At 24.9% G+C, this 20699-nt stretch overlaps 1 protein-coding gene across 1 annotated transcript in view; it reads right to left on the minus strand.

Annotated features, from left to right (window-relative positions):
* The window catches only part of LOC147810115 (dual specificity testis-specific protein kinase 2-like), a 63560-nt gene that overhangs the window by 5786 nt on the left and 37075 nt on the right, over positions 1–20699 (minus strand). The window contains exons 6-9 of the mRNA XM_087164977.1: positions 18062–18155; positions 5481–5562; positions 3464–3548; positions 641–724 (exon numbers count right to left, since the gene is read on the minus strand). Of these exons, the coding sequence (XP_087021103.1) occupies positions 641–724; positions 3464–3548; positions 5481–5548 (237 nt within the window). The 5' untranslated portion in view covers positions 5549–5562; positions 18062–18155. The remainder of the gene's footprint in view (positions 1–640; positions 725–3463; positions 3549–5480; positions 5563–18061; positions 18156–20699) is intronic.

Raw genomic sequence — 20699 nt, forward strand, 5'->3', positions numbered from 1 at the left:
ACATCATATCATTAATAGACCTTCAGAAAGTGTATCATCGGTAAAATGTTTTAATTATCTTGGAAAAACTGAATTATCTTTGGAATCTTATAAGTTTAAATTGAATAACATTTAAATATTGCATACAGACACAATGAATATTAATAAAAAAACAAAGCTGAGCATAGAAACTGAAACTAAATTGACAAACACTTACAACTTACAAAAAACTAATAAAGGAATTAATTGACAAATAAGAAAATTTTTAAAATCTAAATTGCTTGCACCTGACTTTAATCTATCCATCTATGAAATATGACTTTAATCTATCGATCTGACTTTAATCGATCTACCAAATTAAAATTTTATTTGAATAATTTTGACACATTTTGAAAGTTGAAATTTCAGCAGTAGGGTTATTTTTTCAACATACTCAGAGTTACATAAACTAAAAATAAAATATTTTATAAAATTAAAAAAAGAGCAGAATATCCAGTCTCATGGCTGAATAACATGATTGGCTATTTTAAAGATTAGGCCAAAAATTAAATACAATTAAAGCTCTTGGTTCTTGCTTTTAATTTCTTTTGCTTTATGTGCAAACATGAAAAATAGTAAATTTATATAATAAAAGTAGACTATTTAAGAAGGTAAAAAATACCTCTGTTCTAGGCAAAATATCAGGATCAGTTTCGATTCTATCAATAATTTCACACATGGTGATACCAAAAGAAAAAACATCAGCCTAAAATAAAATATCTTTTAAAATCTAATTTATACTTTCATTTATTAAACAAAAAAGATGGTTCACTGTTATCTTTTATGTAAGAGACAAATTTGAAATGGAAAATTTAAAAATAAAATTACATCTTTTTTCTTAACAACTACTAATGAAACAAAATTTTCTTAGAATATTTAACGAAATTATGTAGAAAATTTTGTTACCATTTTTCAAAAGAAGTTTAATTTTTATTTAAAAGCGAAACAGTAATAGTAATGTCAGTTTATTATCATAATAATAATATGGACTACAATTTATTTACACACTAAACTTTATTGCTATTCACAGGCAAACCACCAGGCCATCTATCTTTCAAAGGCTATAAATGTCGCTTAAATCACACACACGCATTGGCGACATATCTGTCACCTAGAAATATGTTAGGAATTTGCAGAACAGTAAAGAAAAATAGAATTTTGCATTCATTTCCATGCATTTAAATAAAACTTTGCTGCACAAATTTTATTGTTCAATGTGTAATATGGAATTTAAAATGCGTGGTGTTCAAATGGAATAAGAGAACGTATCTGGTACAAATTTTTAAAAATTTAAATGATGAAAACATGTTATTTTACATGTTGTGCTGTGCTTTGCATTCATGTACTGACCTTGAACCTTTACCAAGTACAGACTTTGACATTTTTATTCATGAATTATTAAAAAATAAAATAAAATTTTTTGCTTTTTTAGAATTGACTTTAAAATTTTATACTTTAGTTATTCAAAGCTTTATAATTTTTAATTTAGTATTCTGTTAGGTCTAACTTTCTCTATTTTCTTCATTTACTTATTTGATCTCAGCATTTTAACGGCTAAGTTGAATCTATTTTTAGCTTCCTTATACTTAATTTTAATAAATACTTACCTTCAATCATTATGGGCTAATGAATCTAATTAGTTTTGGGGTGTTATAGATGGCAATAATTTTTGATGTGTAAATTGTACAGATTGACTTTTTTCTCAAGTTTGTACATCATTAAAATTTTTTTTAAAAACTTAATGAATACCTAGGTGGTTCTATTGGGCCATTAAATTTTCATTGCTGGTGTGAACCCTAAATATCTGAAAAACTTCTTTATTAACTACCATACCACATAATTACCTTTTATTCATGACAGGTTTAACATGCACCTTGCAGAATAAACAATCAAGTTGTTCAATTTGTTACCAAGATGGAGCTCCCAGCAGAACTCGAACCCGTGCCAACAAAACACTTTGCTGTCTTGACCTTTTTTTTCTTCTTCCTTTTTTTCTTTTTAAACAGGTAAGTGAAAGCACAGGGAAGCACTTAAAATAGAACTTTGGAAATAGGCTCATCTATAAATTTTATTTTTTCACATTGTAAAGCTGAAGAGCTGGGAGAATATAGTAAGCCAAATTAGAGTTTTTGGAAGAATGCAACTAGAGTGATTTCTGAATAGACAGACAACACGATATTTAAGTGAATTGTGCTATTATTTAAAAGAAATTTCAGAAATTCTGGAAACAATACTAAAGAACAGTTACATAGAAAAATATCTTTAGAAAAAGTGAGACTTTGCACTATACTGTCTTAAATCCTTTAATCGATTATGCTCATGCCATAGTTTTTGAAATAGAAAAAAAAAGAAAACTGTATAAAATTACACATTATTAGCTCTCCATTTGAATATTTTAACTTTTCTTTGACACTTGAACATATGATTCAGTAACTGATAAGGATTACAACAATTTAAAAACTAAGCATCATAAAAAGTCATAATTAATCATAGCTCAAGAACAAATACACTATTTTTTTAAATTGTTACTTACGTTGGTCTGAAAAAATCCTGACATAATATATAAACAAAATAGACACACATGAAATCTGTTTGAATATCTTCTACTTATAACAATGCTGTAATATAATATGATATACAGTAAACAGGTTTTTACAATGATCAGAGTAACATAGTTAGCCCTTTAAATAGAATAGACCACTAGTATTCATTTTGTATTAGAAAAGCATACTACATGTTAGTGTATGACAGCTTTTAATATTTATAGCAATAAAGAGTTACAAATATGAGCTGACATTAATTTGTAAAATTTTTTCCCTAGCTAAATATTAGTAGTAACTCATTAGGAAGTAAAGACATTCCCAGATTGTACGTTAAATCAATTAGACACCTGAAATATAATCATAATCAATTTAATAAGAAATATATCAAAAACTATATTTTATTCAATTTGATCTACAAAAAAGGGGCACTGAGCACTTTATACTTATACACTAATTGTTTAGATAATCAAGTTTTTTTTAATAATTATATTTTGAAATACTCTTTCTTTAATGAAACTGAGACACCTCATACATACTAAAGGGTACTTCATACCCTAACTACCAGGATTAATGGGATACCTACCAAGATAACTGTCTCCTCCCATCATTTTAGGTATAAGGTTCTATAAGTATGTTACTATAAGGCTAACATATAAATGATTAAATAAGCACTTAAGTTTAATCAAATTATGGAAAGTTCGAAATACTAAATATTATCAGTAACTTTTTTTAATTACAGAGCAATAAAATAGACAGGGGTTAAAATCATCCCAGTCGTCTTTGTATTGTTAATACAAGAATACTCATGAAGTTTTTGAAGGAGTGTAAATAAATATGACAAAAAGTGTCATTGGAACACTGAAAATTATAAAGTAGAGCTAACTTGATTAAAAAATATTTACCTTTTTATTAAACCACTTTCCCCTTAAACACTCAGGTGTCATCCAATAAGGTGAACCAACAATTAGTAAACGTTGACTACGATCCCTAAAATAAACAAATAATGTCTTAATACCTTAATAACGTCCTAATATCTAAATGAACAAATAACATCATAATATTTTAGAAAAAACGATTAGGCTTAATTATAAAAACCATTTAAATTTATAATTCAACAGAAAAAGTCTCAAAATAAGGACAAAAGAAGTTGAAATACTAGCTGTATAATTCAGACTTTGTTAAAAAGATATTTACACTTTTACTAAAAATATATATATACACATTAAGCTTATATTGAATTATTAAAATGCTTTTAAAACTGTTATATATTTTTGAGACATGCTAATTTTGATTGTAATTAAACAAATTCTACAAAAAAAATTCTAATTTAAAAAAAGAGAAAAATCAGATCTTTTTTCCTTTATAGACACTTAGCGGTTATGCTGCAACAGTTATTGCGCAACATAGAAGTTTGTGTCACAAATGTGCAAACCCTTTAACAATTACAGAATTTTCATAGTTACAGAAAATATTTTTAATGGTAGTAAATGTAAAGTATTAATATTTTAACTAACTAAATTTAAAATAAAATTGTTCACCACTACATGCAAATGATTTAAATTGATGTATGAAAAGTCTGATACACAAAAGCTCATTAACATTTAACAAAAATTCTATTTCTTTTAAAATTTCTGCTTTAGTTTACTACCACTAGGATAAATATAGCATTCATGATCACCAAGACACTACAGGATAAAAGAGGACTTCTAAAATGACTATCCTTCCTTCATCTTTTTAAATTTTAATAATACTACAAAGCATTTTATTCAGGGGACAAAAGTAAATTGATGTATAACAGAAAATCAAACAATTTAAATTTAATATTTCATAAGAACACTAATTTTGACAATGCAATAGCCATTGTTAAGATGACATTTAATGTTATCGATGTTGAAAAAAAATAGAAATAAGTTTAAAATAATCAAACCATTACTTAATAATAAACCCCCTCCAATAAAAGGCCAAGAGGAAGGCCCAAAAAGAGATGGAAAGAATGTGTGGATGAGGATTTTGCCATCCTAAAACCTTAAAATAAAGAACTGGAAATCAATTACTGGGAGAAGGGCAGAATGGGAAAAGCTTCTGAGGAAGGCCCAGGCTCACAAAGGGCTGTCATGCCAATGCTGGTGATGACTTAATAATTTGAGCACACAAAAATATACAATTCTTTCCATACACATAGGCAATTAAGAAGAAAAAAAATTGAAGGGGAAAAATTGTATTTTAGAGTTGAGGAAGCCTTGAGAGTTTCTGAAATCCATGGCAAATATTCAGAGATTACATAGAAAAAAAAACAAAGTACAGAAAAAAAACATACAATCAATATTTTATGTTTTTCAGTCATATAAACAAATTATTTTAACATAGCATATATTAAGAATAAACTGGGACTGCAAATAAATTACGGATAAATGTGATACAGATAAAATGTGCTTTACTGTAACAATAAAAAAAAACTAAAATTATCGCCATCTGTTGGTACTTTCATCAGTGGAATCTACCAATCAAAAAGTGCTAACATCATATATAGGAAACCAGAAATTCAAACGGTAGTTTTGAATTGAAAAGTAGGTATTTATCCATTAGCTGGGTACCTTATCAAAATGTTTACAAGTTTTTTAGCATTAAGAAGGACAGTTACAACTAATCAGATTTATCTTAAGCTAATTAAAAATTAACTTTAAACAGTTAGTCTTTTCAAAGTTTTGGAAAGCTGTTTAAATTAAGATGGACTAGCAATTGTATAAAAGGTGGAGACAAGAATTCAATTTTTTCAAAAGAATAATCTATTGCTGAAGTCTTAATGAAGTTTGGCTATTTTGTTTTGCACCCAGTTAACAGATTAATGCAGAAAATATATTAAAATAATGTTCTATAAACATTCAAATATATACAGGCTCGTGGGCAGTTACTGTTTACCTTGAATCTGGTATTTTCTCTGCTAAGCCAAAATCATCAACAACTGCAGTCATCTCATCTTCATTCATTTTGATGAGGCTTTCTGTAGAACAAAGTATCACTATTTACAAATCAAATACAATAATAATATAAGTCAAAACTTTCAAATTTTCTTTACAAATAAAATGCATATTAAAATTAAAATAATAACAAATTTTTATGTCTCATATATTAAAAATGCACAGCAAAATTAGAACATTATAGTAACTTATGAAGATAAAAGATTTCAAATGTTTGAAGTAACAAAAACTTTAATTTGAAAGAATTACAGTTGCATGCTGAACGATACGTCAAATTAAAGCCATAATTTGCAATGAGAGAAACATAAAGAGCTATATTAAAGACTATAGATTTTGGGATCATACGAAAAGATTTAATTCGTTTTAAATGTTTATATGTCATTACCTTTTTCCATACTTATTAAGAGAAGAACAAAGAGGATTTCTGTATAATTCTTTAACTTTCAGAAAAAGAGAACTTTAGTGAAAGAGAAATTTAGCCTTAACCTAAAACTTTTTAACTAAACTGAACTTGTGCCGGGCACAGTTTAAGCTCAATTCATCTTAGACTCTTTGATGCAGGAGGGATGCCAGTGTCCCTTTCATATATATATTCTAATTACAAACACATATATTTTGTTATTTTTCAACTATGAAAATCAGTAATAGTTACGAAAACAAATTGTTAGAAGATTATCACAATTATATTTACACTAAAATATAAAATCCAAAAAAAGCAGTTTGAATTTCTTTTTAATCATATGAAAATTGATCAATAATTGATTTTGTAAATTAAAGAAATTTCAAAGATAAATAACTTCCTCTTAAATATAAATAATTGCAATTAAGTGCAAACTTGAAAAATTATTGTTCGGAAGTGAGCAGTGTTTGGAAGATTTAATATTTAACACAAGAAAAGATACGGCTGTATATCATAATCATGAATTATTAAAGCGCTAAATATAATATTTTTCACTCATTTTGACCTAAATTAATACCAAAGAATAAAAAATATGTTTAATAAAAATTGTGTGTCAAAGAGTTAAATGTCATAGTAGTTCAATTAAGATTTACAAGTATTAAAAATTCAAATCTACTAAAAAAATATTGTTCAAGCATTTTAGGTCTAATTACTTAAAAAAAATAATAATAAAGGAGCGAAAAAAAGGGGGGGGGGGAAGAAAAACATAGTGCCCCAAAGCATGGCTCAAAACTAAAAAACTATTTAGGATAAATTTAAAATGTTTATTTTGCTTAAATTTATAACTGTTAAAAAATAACTGATTATGATTTAATAATTTTACAGCCAACATGTTCTTATAACCAGTAGGTAAAATTATTGAAAAAAAGATAAACCTCTGAAATAAAATAATAAATTTCAGTTCTTATCCTTACAATACACATTTAGTTCTCCATAATTATCACTATATTATGATATGTAAAAATAGCTTTAATAGCTGATAATTTCTTACCAGTGAACACACTAAAATACAAGTAAATAAAATAAAAATACTAATCAAACAAATCTGATGCCAGCAACTCAACAATAAACACAGAATGAAAAGAAAGATGAGGTTAAATCATAACAGATGTTTTATACCTTTGAAGTAAGATCTCTATGAAAAACAACACGTGAATGCAAGTAACATATGCCATGAGCTATACCTAATGACAGTTTAATTCTTGTCTCCCATGACAACTCAATATGCTTGTTCTGTAAAAGCTGTTCCAAGTTTTAGCCATTAATGTACTAGAAAAAATTTACAATATGAATCATCAGAAGTTTTGGTTACGAAATCAATTATGTATATATATATATATATATATATATATATATATATATATATATATATATATATATATACATAATTGATTTCGTAACCAAAACTTCTGATGATTCATATTGTAAATTTTTTCTAGTACATTAATGGCTAAAACTGTTATTAGGATTGTTATATATATATATATATATATATATATATATATATATATATATATATATATATATATATATATATATATATATATATATATATATATATATATATATATATATATATATATATACATACATACATACATACATACATACATACATATATATATATATATATATATATATATATATATACATACATACATACATATATATATATATATATATATATATATATATATATATATATATATATATATATATATATATATATATATATATATATATATATATAACAATCAAAAACTAATTTAGTGCTAATAAGAACACAAAAGTCAACAGTTACAACATTATCAAAATTCTTACAAAAAATTGCTTCATTAAATATCATATTTTCATAATAAATTGCAAATCGAAAAAAAAAAACATATTTCAACATAAGAAATCCATAAAAAAAAAAAAAAGGAAAAGGAAAATCCATAAAATAAGAAAAAAACTTTTTAACAACATTTCTTAAGCTTCACTTTAAAACACATTTAATATTGTATCAACTTTTTCCTTGATTTATTTTGTCAAAATTTTGATTACAAGAAATCATCTCAAATCTAAGATTTTGCCAAAACAACATTAAAAATTTTTTAATATGACTGTTGTACACAAATTCATATATGTAAGAAATGTACATATTTGTGAAAATACTTAAAGTATACTGATATAAAAAGTAATATATGTTATGCAATAGCTGAATGTATCTATAATAGATAAAACACGTACATCAATAAAAATATGCAAGATAAGATCATTTTCCCTGTGACAAAACTCTCCACCACTAATGTTTTTCTGCAAGATACTTTTAATAATCAACAAACATGTATCTTACTAATTTAAAATAACAAAAGCGCTGCATTTACAAAAGGAAAAAATAAGAAAAAAACATGCATAATTTTTTTTTATTGAACATAAAATAATTTTTTACTATCAAATCTGATAAACTACACAAAGGAAGGTGCGAGTAATAAACACCATAACAGGTTTAAGTAGAGGTTGAAATTTGCAGGGTTCTTTCAAATAATCACATTTCAACTCCTTTCAGATTCCTTTTGTAATCAAACCAGTTTTGCTATTTATTGCAAAAATTAAAAGAAAGAAAAATTAAAAAAAGAAAGATTACTAAAATGCCTTAAGTTCCAGAGACTCATACTTATCTAGGATATGAATTGTGTAGTTAATCACACTTTTGGGGGACTGCTGAGTTTAATATAGATTTTTTAAAATTTAAAATACAATGAAAAAGATGTGAGCATGTTTAGAAATATTATTATTACAATGAAAAATTAATAAAAATACTGTGAATGGAATTTCAAATTTTTTTATCATAACACAACTAACTTTATGAACAGAATAAAAACAAAAATTTTAAGAGATACAGATTTAAACAATAAAATAAAAATATTTTTAAGAATAAAAATATTGGATTTTTTTTTCTTTCATTAAAGAAAAACTATTATTTGAACTGAAGTATATTATGAAATAATTAAAAGATACATTGAAAGTTTTTTTTACAGGTAAAAGTTATATTTATTAGCTTTTTTCGGTCTTCGACTGATTTTTTTCTTCATTTTTTTTGCAATAATTTTGAAATTTCTACAAAATAAATACATATAACTATTTTTAAGACCATCTATAGAGGGGAATGTAGCGATAAGCTTTTTGTCTTGTTTGCTTCTTTTATCTCACTTTCCCATCCCTAAATAAACCAGGCAGATATTTCTAACTCAGGCAGATGATGCACCTGTAAGGTGTCAGTGGTATCAATATGCATTTTCTGTCAGAGGGAATGAGTAATTATTCATTATTGGTCAAAGGGTTGGACACTGATCTATGTAGATAAGGCTTTTATTTCATCTCCTTTTTGCTCTCAGTTCAGTTAAACAAAAGGCCTACAGACAAGTGTCTCAAATTTAACTGTGGCGAGCAGTAAACGTAAAGCGTTCTCCATTGATGATAAAATGGGCATAATCAAAAAAATTGAAAATGGATGTAATCAAGCTGATATTTGTAGAGAATATAAACTATCCAAATCTACAGTTTATAATATATGAAGAAGAAAAAAAAGGCAATTAACAATTTCTGCTCATGAAAAAAATTTAGGTGACAGAAAAAAGTTGAGAAAAGCAGATCACATGGATGTTGAAGAAGCATTACTGAAGTGGTTCAGCATTCGAAGAGGCCATAATCTTCCAGTATCTGGACATATGTTGACGAATTTGCTGTGCCATTTTGTGAGACTACTTTTATGTGATCGAATGGCAGGTTAGACAGGTTTATAAAGCGGAATAACAGAAATTCAGGATCTGAGAGTCGGGAAGTGTTTCCATATCTGATGTTGAGGATTGCTCATCAGCTAAAGATTACTAATTTTTTTTTCGTACGTAGGAAGAAGAATAATAAAAAATAACACATTTTTTGCTTCCATACAATATTTTTCAGTCATTTATTTGAATAATGTGTAATAAAACGGAGGAGTTTGGGAGCCATTAGTTAAATTGCCCGTGTAACGGATATAGTGAACCGAAATTTCGGTCCCTTGAAAGTTTACCATAAAGTTTGACTGCATAAAAAAAGAGTGATTTTACTTGTAGATAAGAGAGAGATAATTCTTGAAAAATCATTCAAGCACCAAGCATAATTAAGTATCGAGATTAAATTAGCCAGCAGTCAAAATGATCAAGAACCAAATCAGGGTTTACAGTTTAAACAGCATAAGATATGTTAGTACTATCTCTTGTAATGCCAATAAAGTAAAAAATGATTGCACCAAGGTTCAAAACCATGTTTTTTTTGATATGCTAAAAAAACTGAACATGGCAATTTTCGAGCTTGGAAATCTTATTGAAAGTTTGATAGTAACATAGAAGAAGCCTATACTCAAACCTTCAACATGTTGAGCTAATCAAAACAAGAAATAACTTTTTATTGATATACTGACAATACTTTTTAGACAAAACCTGTGTTTTCATTATAAAACTGTTTATAAACATATGAAGGCAATTCATATTTATAAGCTAAACGAAACAACACCACCTAAGCTTTAGAATTTAATTAACAATACATAAATTTTAATACATTTAAGATACATGAATATGTGACAGAATTAAAATTTACAAAGAGCTTTGTTTTTTTATTATTATTATCTTAGATTTTAGACAGTTTTGGTTCCTTGACAAACAATCTGCATTTATCCCACAACTCTGTTAAAGAAAGCTAATTACTTTTATGTGGATAATTGTATTGTGTTATTAACTGACATAAATAAGAATTACTACTCCCAAAAATATAACAGGGTGTGTAGCCAAATTATTCAACAAAAAATAAGCAACCGTTTTCATACACTACAGACTGACAATACGCCAAAATAGATAGCAGTTGAATTAATTGTGAAAACGTTGAATAGAACAATGCGAAATGTGTCTTTATTCATGCGATTAAAAGACATCAATTGGCATCATTAAATTAAATCAAATATATAAAATGATTATAATAATTTTGCTTTTGATGATTGAGTGAAGGATTAATAAAAGGGAAATGCTTCTAAATCAATTAATTTTCATTAGCGTAAATAACAGTGCATGTCTAAAAAGTTGGATTTTATTTGTGCCCTCTGTTACAAGTACTTTTAATTAACTTGCAATTTAATTTTAAGTCTCTTTTATTATTTTATGCCAAAGCTTATTTAAATGCAAACAACAATGTTTTCTACTATTAACTAATTTAATCTTTTTAAGACTTTTAATTTAATCTTTCTAACTGACAAATAGTATCCTAATCTTTAACATTCATTATCAAATTGAGCTTGAAATATATAACTATGATTTTATTTTTTCAATGATTAGTTTTTTAATACTTAAATAATTGTTTTACCCATCTTTGAAACCCATAGTTTTACATTGTACTTTGAAACCCATCGTTAACACCAGAAATGCTAACTATTTTAAATAATGTTAAATATCTTTAAAACAATTTATTACATGCTTTCGTCAGAGAAAAAATCTGATTCAAATGTAACAAATCTTTTTTGGTTTTTTAATCATGAATTTTGCCAAACCGAGATTTAATTTACCAAATTTTCATTTTATTTAATGCTGCATTATGTTAATAAGCAAATTGCAGGTCACAGTAGGAAAAAAAAGAAACCAGGACATGTTTTGAAACAATATACATATATTAGTTTACTTTTTTAAAAAGGCGAACAAGATAAAACAAAGTATAGTTTTCTCAACTTAAGTACAATAAGGGTCAATTTTAACTACAAAGAAAAATACTTTTATTATATACAGAGTTTCGTTATTCTAAATAAAAAGTTTTAAAAATTTTTCCAGTTGAATTTTTTTAATAAACATGTCATAAAAGATCAATAATTAAAAAGTTTTATTGGTACTATGGCATTAAAAAATAATAAGTATCAATTATTTAATATTCTTTCATACCAATATTTATTTAAAATTTGCAACTAAGGCCATGATTTCTGTAATAAATCATTTTGAAGTGGGGTTGCAGCAACTTTGAAACGAAATCACAGTAAATATGCACATTTGTTTTCAAAAGCAAATTTTCTGCATGAACTAAAATACAACAAAAAATATTAAATTGAAAATACAAATCTTTCTATCATTCAAACTGATTACTTTAGAAACTGTATTAGTATTCATAGAAAATGGGATGTTCTTAGTACAAATAAAAAGACAAAAAGCTAAAAATAACGATAAAACATTTTTTAGTCAGGAATTCAGAAATCTCAGAACTACAGTCTTTAATATTATTAAACTTTATCATGTATTTAATCATGTATTAAACTTTATCATGTTAAAATTATTGGAAATAGTTTATACTTTATTTATTATCTAACTATAATATTAAACAATTATTATTAAGACTTATTTTTACTACTTTACATGTGTTCCATGTCATTTTTGTACCTTTTCACAATTTCATTTTTATAAAATATTTTTTTAAATTATTATAAACATAAAAAATATATGTGATATATAGCAATTTAAAATATATTAAAACTTGTACTGATTCAATGGATAAAATAAAAAAAATGTTTCATAAAATTTAATTAAATACTAATAATATAAATTTTATACAGCTGATAATGATGCTAATTAAATAATACTTAAAAATATAGCATTTTACATTACAGAAAAGCAGGGGGGGGGGAAATCATTCTCTTTAACTTATATTACTAAAATAAAATTTAAATGTTCATTTATTTGTCTGCTAAATTAAGTTGTAAAATAACATTTGTAAAAGCATACTCAAATTATCCAGCTCGTCTTTTGCTTTTTTTTTGTTAGCATATTTAAGGTAGATATTTTTGAATTGTTCATTGAAAACATTAATTAATATTTATTGGAATAGTTAAATGCTATGAAATATCTTGGACTGGTTCCCGTAATTTCAATTACAGGCTTAAGACATTGTTCCACAGTTTAAAAAAAAAAAAAAAAAACCTAGTTTGAACCAAGAAAAACATGTTCTATTTTTGATCAAGCTACATGAAATAATAATTCCCTTTTTTGATGCGACTTCAGAGTTTATCAGGATTTTTTAGCAAGATGTTCCCTAATTTTTATAAGAGAGCATTTTGACTTTGCGTCACTTGGCATATTTGAATTCGCTATGTATCTTTCTAAATTTAATAGGAAAAAATCTAAATATCTTGACATATCTAAATATTTAAATTACATCAATTATGATTAAGAATAATGACGTATCAGAAATATAAATATGACTGAAAAAAAAACACAAGGCTAAAGGAATTTACTATGCAACAGTAAAAAAAAAATTATAAGTACAAAGTTTTTGCAAAAGAAATACTAAAAATATGTACATAATCTGTATATTATCAATGTTAAATCTTATTTAATCAATGTAAGAACCTTTTCCAAAAACACAATAAGCAAATAAACCCCAATACATAGCATCGATTAAAATATTAACTATGGGAAAGATAAGAACCAATAATATAAGGAAACTTAATTGAGCATTACTTAATTAAAAAAATAAATAAAACATTTTTTAACTCTAAATATTGCATTATCCCGAAAAAAAATTTAAGAAATGCGTGAAAAATCCATATTTAATTAAATTTAATCCACAGAAGAGAAGGAAAAAATTACTATAAAATTGCAACATGAGAAAAGATTTTCTATTAAAAAAATATCATTAATAAGAGTGATAAATAGATAGAAAAATATAAATTATGATGGCAAAATTGTGAAATTAATAAGAAAAACAAAAAACTTATTTAATATGATAAAACTTACACAAATATAAGTCAATTAAAGATCTTCATTTAATTGAAGTTAAGCTAAATTATATTAAACTAAATAAAACCAAATTATAATAAACTAAAGATTTAATATAATAAACTGAAGATTTATTATAAAAGACTAAAATCACCAAATTAACTAATATAAACCAAAATTAGTCATTAAAAAATGCAATATATTTTATACCTAATTAAAAGTAAAAAATAAAATGATAAAATGTAAGGAAAATTTATTAATTAAATTAAATAAAAACAAAGCTTAAAATTTACCAAATGGAAATGATAGTAAAAAAAAACTAAATATAACATAAATATTACAATCTCATACAAGGTAGGATATAATAGAATCAACTGAATTTTTAAAAAAAAAAACTTCACCTTAAAATTTATGAATAGGTATTAATTTATTGAGAATTAATTTCATGATGAATGAAGAAAAAAACTAAAACTGTAGGAGAATCTGAAATGTATCACTTGTAAAAAGAAAATGCTGCAATCTGCTTTATAACATAATTGTCTGCTTTTAGTAATTGTACGCTTATTTATATTAATTGTACGCTTATAATATTAAATTAATTGTACGCTTATAATATATAAAGATAAAATTAAAAAATTGAGAAACAAAAATGGATGAAAAGTAAAACCTAACACATAGATACTCTAAGGGGAGAAATAGACAGTTACTTAACAACACTCCAGAATTTAACTGACAACAATCCAGAAACATGTAAGAATAATAGAAAAATCTTATAGGATACACCTAATGGTAATGAAATCTAAATCACAAATTAGCAATTTTAAAAACTGTAAAAAATGCTAAATTAGAAATCCAGTAAATTATTAAGGAACATCATCAAGTTTTCTCCTTTTTTGATTTACATGATTTCAAATAAGGCACAATTTTTTAAAACACAGTTTTATGTAGATTTGTTCAAAAAGTTTTTTTTAGGATGAAGATTAATGCTTTTAGGAAAAGGAATGTTTTTCTGTCCTGTCACAATAAGAAGTTAACATTGATTCTGAAAATTTAACTTATAAATTACGACTTTGTCTGTGAGATTAAAATTTAAATCAGATTAGGCCGATTGCCGAACCAAAAACAAAGAATCCCTAAAAAAAGAATGGATGTGTAATTTATTCGTTCAAAAAGTTGACATAATAACAGATATATAAATAGATTATGCAACAAGAGAGAATGTATAAATAGCAAAGATAATAAAAAGCACATCTGCCTTCATCCACATCCTGTAAACTCTGTCATAAAAGGTTTATTTCTTTTATGTAGTTAATTTTTATTGTATTGTGTTATTAACAATACACTGACATATTTAAGAATTACTATCCATAAAAATATATGTATAATAAGTATAAATAAAAAAAATGGAAATAATGAAAAAAATAATTGCTAACATTTAAAAAATAAATATAGTACAGTAAAAATCCAAAGCCGGCTACTCAACCAGTTCAATTCAATATTTTATGTTTAATTTCTTTTATCTCTTAAATCTCAGGTCCCACCCTAAGATTTTGATAGTTTCACTCAGTATTCACAACTTTGTTTCTTGAAGAATCTATACATAAAGACTTACTACCTGAAGGTTTTAATCCAGTTTGGCCTATGATATAAAATAATAAAACTTTGCAAATGGAGCAGATGATTTAAATCAAATTATTAAAATTTTCAATTTAAACTGTAAGTTAAATTACTTCAATTAAAAAACATCAATTCGAATCACTAAACGATATTAAATATATAAAATGATTATAATAATTTTGCTTTTAATGGTTATGTAAAGAGTTAATAAAAATAAAATTTTTCTAAATCAATTAATTTTCATTAAAAAAAATTGTTTTTTCACTTAATATATTAAATTTTCATCAAAACCTTTTTTTTATGAACCTGCTACAATCTATATTTTTTGCAGAAGGCAAAATATTCAAAGTTCAAATGCTTTTAATTCAAAAATATTGTGCATTTAATGATCTAGAAACATATAGAAATATAAACATAGTTTAAGACAGACTTGTTTATAAATTTTAACAATATTAAATAAAGATTACATTGGGGAACAAATTTTTTTTTACGCTTATACAAAAACTTGATCTTGCCTAACTCAGGGGTGGAAATTTCAAACCAGAAATTAGTTTTGTTCTTCAATCTACAGATTCTTTTTGAAATAATATTTTCAGTATATTTTTGTTGAAATGTACAAGTTTTTAAAATGTCATGTATAACAAAGGTTCACATAAATGTTGCGACAAACTTCTAGGGGAGTTGGACTTATTATCTGAATGAAACTTGCAAACATGCATGGAAATATTGTCATATGTGGCTATCATGACCTGTTCAGAAGCACAGTAAAGAGCAGTTCATAATAGTGAACCGCAGAGTATGTCAAAAAATCCAGGCATAAGTCGCTAAGCAAATTTAATACAGATGATGTGTCTTTATTCCCCTAGAAAATTGTCATAACACTTATGCGATCTTCTATTATAGGAAACATTTTTTAAACTACATTTTGACAAAAAATACACTTAAAAATATTACATGAAAAAACTGTAGCTTGGAGTAAGAAATTGCTTGCAGATTTGAAATCAGCATAGTAAAAATTATATTGTTAAAAAATCCTATTCATTGGAAAGCAAAAATAAATAATTGTTTTCCAGTGCTATTCAAATTATAATCAATTGATGTAAAACCTTAATTTATTTGTCCCACTTAAACAGATAAATTTTTGTTTTTTACAGATTTCTTAATTTTACAGCATATTATTATTATTACCAGATTAATTTAGTGAAGCACTTTTTAAATTATATTATGATTAATAAAATATATAATTCCTTCCGTGCTATTCCCTGCAGTAAGTGGGTAACATGGTTGTGTAATTTTATACTTCATTAGGTAGTAATTAGTATATTTCATGAAACGTAATTTATAATTTTAAAAACATTTGTTTCTTGCTATATAGAATATAATAAAGTTTAGAAAAAACAATAAAAAGTATATATTAAATATATGTGTAGATATGTGATACAAAGTTAACCTTTTATTACTCTTTGTTTGGTTAAAAAAAACAGTTTTCGATCTTAAAAAGTCCATCATGCTGCTTCAAAAGTATTTTAATTTTTTTTTTGTCCTTCAGTTTTCTGTTGACTTTTTTTCAAATTTAAATTAAAGTCAGATTATAGACAAAACTTTTTTAAACTTTAATTTTAACACTCAATATTCTTAAACCTCCGCTCTCAACAACTGAATTTCCCCTCCCCTCTTAACAGACAGGATAATGATCAAATTTTAAAAATAAACTTTATCAAAAATTTTATCTTATTTTTCACAAAACACAATTTAAAGGGAAAAAAAAGTAAAATAGTTTTTGACTATTAGAGAAGAAAACATATTTTCTTGCATATCAAAATTTGGTAATCTGAATTTCAAAATATTTACACACATTTAAAAAAATTTAGGACCTGAAAACTAAAATTAAATAAATTGACACATATTTTCTATAACAAACAAGAAGCAACTCAAAATATCTTAAAGGTTACATCTCTATTAAACATTTACATGCTTACCAAGTCATTTTTTTAATGAAGACTCCTATATTTTACAACTCCCTCCTGTTTACCTGTATATTCGGAAATTTCTCTGTATTTGTTGAAGAAATTTTTTTTTAAAAAATTGACAATGAAATATCCTATGATGAAAAAAATACTTCTCTTAATCCTCAACAGATAACACTATTGCTAGCACCGCAGCTTGTTCAGTGTTAATAGTTTTAAGTAAATATATTATATATTTACTTAATAATGGTTTAAAAAAATCTTGAGGTTAAGATTTATATACATATTTTTTACTTTGCTAAATGTAAGCGCTTATATTATTTCCAATTTTGAATTTCTTTTTTTGACTTACATGATAATGCACAATGTATCAAACTTTATAAGTGGCCTAAGAAATGTTGCCAGCAAAATCTCTGTAATTTTATTTCTCTAATATTGGCAGGTATGCATTTATAATTTACGGGAGAAAAATTTGAACAATAGAATTAACTTCGTCAAGTTTTTTATTCATTTATTTTTTTTTTAAATAAAAATGGTAAGCTAGTTGAAATCTATTACAATTTATTCCTTAGGTCAGTTAAAAAAAAACTTAAACTTTGAAAGAAGCAAATTTGAAAAAATAATGAATATATGGTAGAAATAATTTCAAAAATTTTATAGCTGAAATGAAATAAAATATAAGTGAAAAATGAATATCTCATATAAAACGAACCTCTCTCAACATGTATGGATTTGAAACAGGAGCAGCAGCTAGTGAAGGTAAACAAGTATACCTAAGAGCTTGTACAGAAGAACTATGGCAGCACCTACACATGAAAAAACAGGAAATATTTAAAAAAAGTAAAACAATAAAAACACTGCATTTTTTTAATAAATAATAATGAAAAAAAATCTTTTTTGAATTTAATAAAGAATAGATTTTTAAAAAGTTATCATTTCACAACTCAAATGCTATCTGAACTACATAACGTATGAGCACATATTTCTCCAAAAATTAGAATATCACTAAGGAATTGAAAATAAAATTGGCACTAAGGATAAAATTAAATACAAGCTTTTCAAAATCTTTCTAATAAAATAAATACATCAATGTTTATAAAAAAACAAATCTTAAAAATATTTAATACAATCATAAACTAAGCTATTTTTTTCTCTAAAAGATAGCTTGGTATTTTCTTAAATATCGAAAAAAATTATAAATACAGGGGTCTGTCTGGGTTTTTCTAAAAGGTACCTATTTTGTGAAAATTTTGACATAATTTGTGAAAAATTAAAAATTATATTAAAAAGTCAACACAAAAGCATGGTAAAAATATAGATTTCTGGTTTCTTAAGGGATACAAAAATAAAATTTTAAGAAAAAGTATATTGTGAAACTACCATTTTGCGTAAAATTAAATTTGTGAATGTACCGCTAAACGGTAGTAAATTCGGCCGGGACAGACCCCTGAAATATATCTAAAGAAATCTTTCCTATAAAATTTAAACTAGACTGATAAATTATTAATTTGTCATATTGTAAGCAAAACCTATAAGAAATTGAAATATATTCTTGCAAAAGTTTGCTCCCATGAAAAAGCACTTAATATTTTCAAGGGGAAAAAAAAAAGATAAAGAAAATTTTCAATTACTAAATAATCAGAGGACTATTTAACAGAATTGAAAGCAATAAATTTTAAGAATCTTGTTCGTTTTAAATCATTACCATCTGCATTAATTTAATTCGTACACAACTTTTACGCATATCTAACTAAAGAATTTGTTAAATGAAAGATATTTTAATCTTAAATTAAAGATAGAGTTGCTTAAAATTACATAACAGTTAAAATATATAATTTCTTATGCATGGGAGAAAAGTTTATTGTATTTATTGACAATATACATCAAACTATTTAGTGTGAATATTCATCTTATTAACATAAAAAATTTATCTTTAAAAATGAATTTTTAAAATTTCAAAAGAACTTTTGTTTTTACCCAAAACAGTAAATTTTTATCTTACTATGAAAATAATAAATCTAAGCTATGAAGAGCAATAATTGTTTGTTATTAGAAAATAAAAAAACTTCTTTTTGCTAGATAGGTCTATGTTTTGAATACCTAAAATTAAACCAACTTCATCAGGATAACAACATGTGAATGATGAAAAATTAGGAAAAACAATGCAAAATGATGAAACAAGAAAAAGCATAAATGACAATATAAAATCAAAGGAAACAAATTATGACATGGGTGGAGGAATTTTAGATGTAAAATCATGGCCATGTGCAAAGAAAACACAGTTAAGAACTGAGTTCATTTACTAAAGAAAAAGCTTTCTTTTAAAGAAGATTAATTTTCTCTAATAACTGCTTTTTTTCTGGCACTAATATATGCAAAAACTTGACAGTCAGAGAAGCATTTACTAGAAAAGATCCTTGGTGATGGCCTTGATACAAAAAAATTCACCAAGCTACAAAGGGATAAAACCAATGAACAGTAAAAAAATTAATTAGTAATTTATTTCTTTTTAGTTAATCTCAAAAATGTAAAACCAGGAGACAAAAATTTTTATCATCATAAAGATATTACTCTTTGTAATAAATGATGTGAATAGTTAAAGAAAAATATAATTTTCATTTAAGATAATTCATTGTTACTAAAATATTTGTGATAAACATAAAATATATATATATATATATATATATATATATATATATATATATATATATATATATATATGATGAAATTAGGTGAACTTTCTTCTTTGTATTGCATTCATCATAAACTATATTCTTTAGTTGGAAAATAACTTTTTACGTAAAGTGTTATAAGAAAAACAGAATTAGTCTTACAATTTTTTTTTCCCAGTTACAGTTCAGGCAACATAGGCACTATATATTTAAATAACTATTTTAAAATATTTATTGCTATCATACAAATACCATAGAAACGTTTCAAAAGAATAAACCCACAATGCAAAAAAGCTTATCCAAAAAAGAAAAGAATTAATTTGCAACTGAGATTATTTTGTATTTCTCTGTGATCATATAGATATTGTACTTAAAATGAATATAAAAGTTGTAACTAAAAAAGTAACATCACAAATTTTCTGAAGAGCATAATAAAAACCTTTTTCAACTTTTTGAAGATATTGGCACAGGTATTTACTAGTAATATTTCTTTATAATCCGCTAAGATTCTTAATATTATTCTCTACTATTATTATGATTTGATATTTTATTTTTTACGCAAATTAACAGTTTAAAACTGAAAGCGGTATACTTTTATTATAAAGTAAACCTGTAACATCACCTTTATCAGGTAAAGTTTTGTAAAAAAAAATTGAAAAATATTATAAAAAACATATG

Source organism: Parasteatoda tepidariorum, chromosome 5, assembly GCF_982258835.1.
Source record: "Parasteatoda tepidariorum strain Cologne lab strain chromosome 5, Ptep-v5.0, whole genome shotgun sequence".
NCBI classification, from domain to species: domain Eukaryota; kingdom Metazoa; phylum Arthropoda; class Arachnida; order Araneae; family Theridiidae; genus Parasteatoda; species Parasteatoda tepidariorum.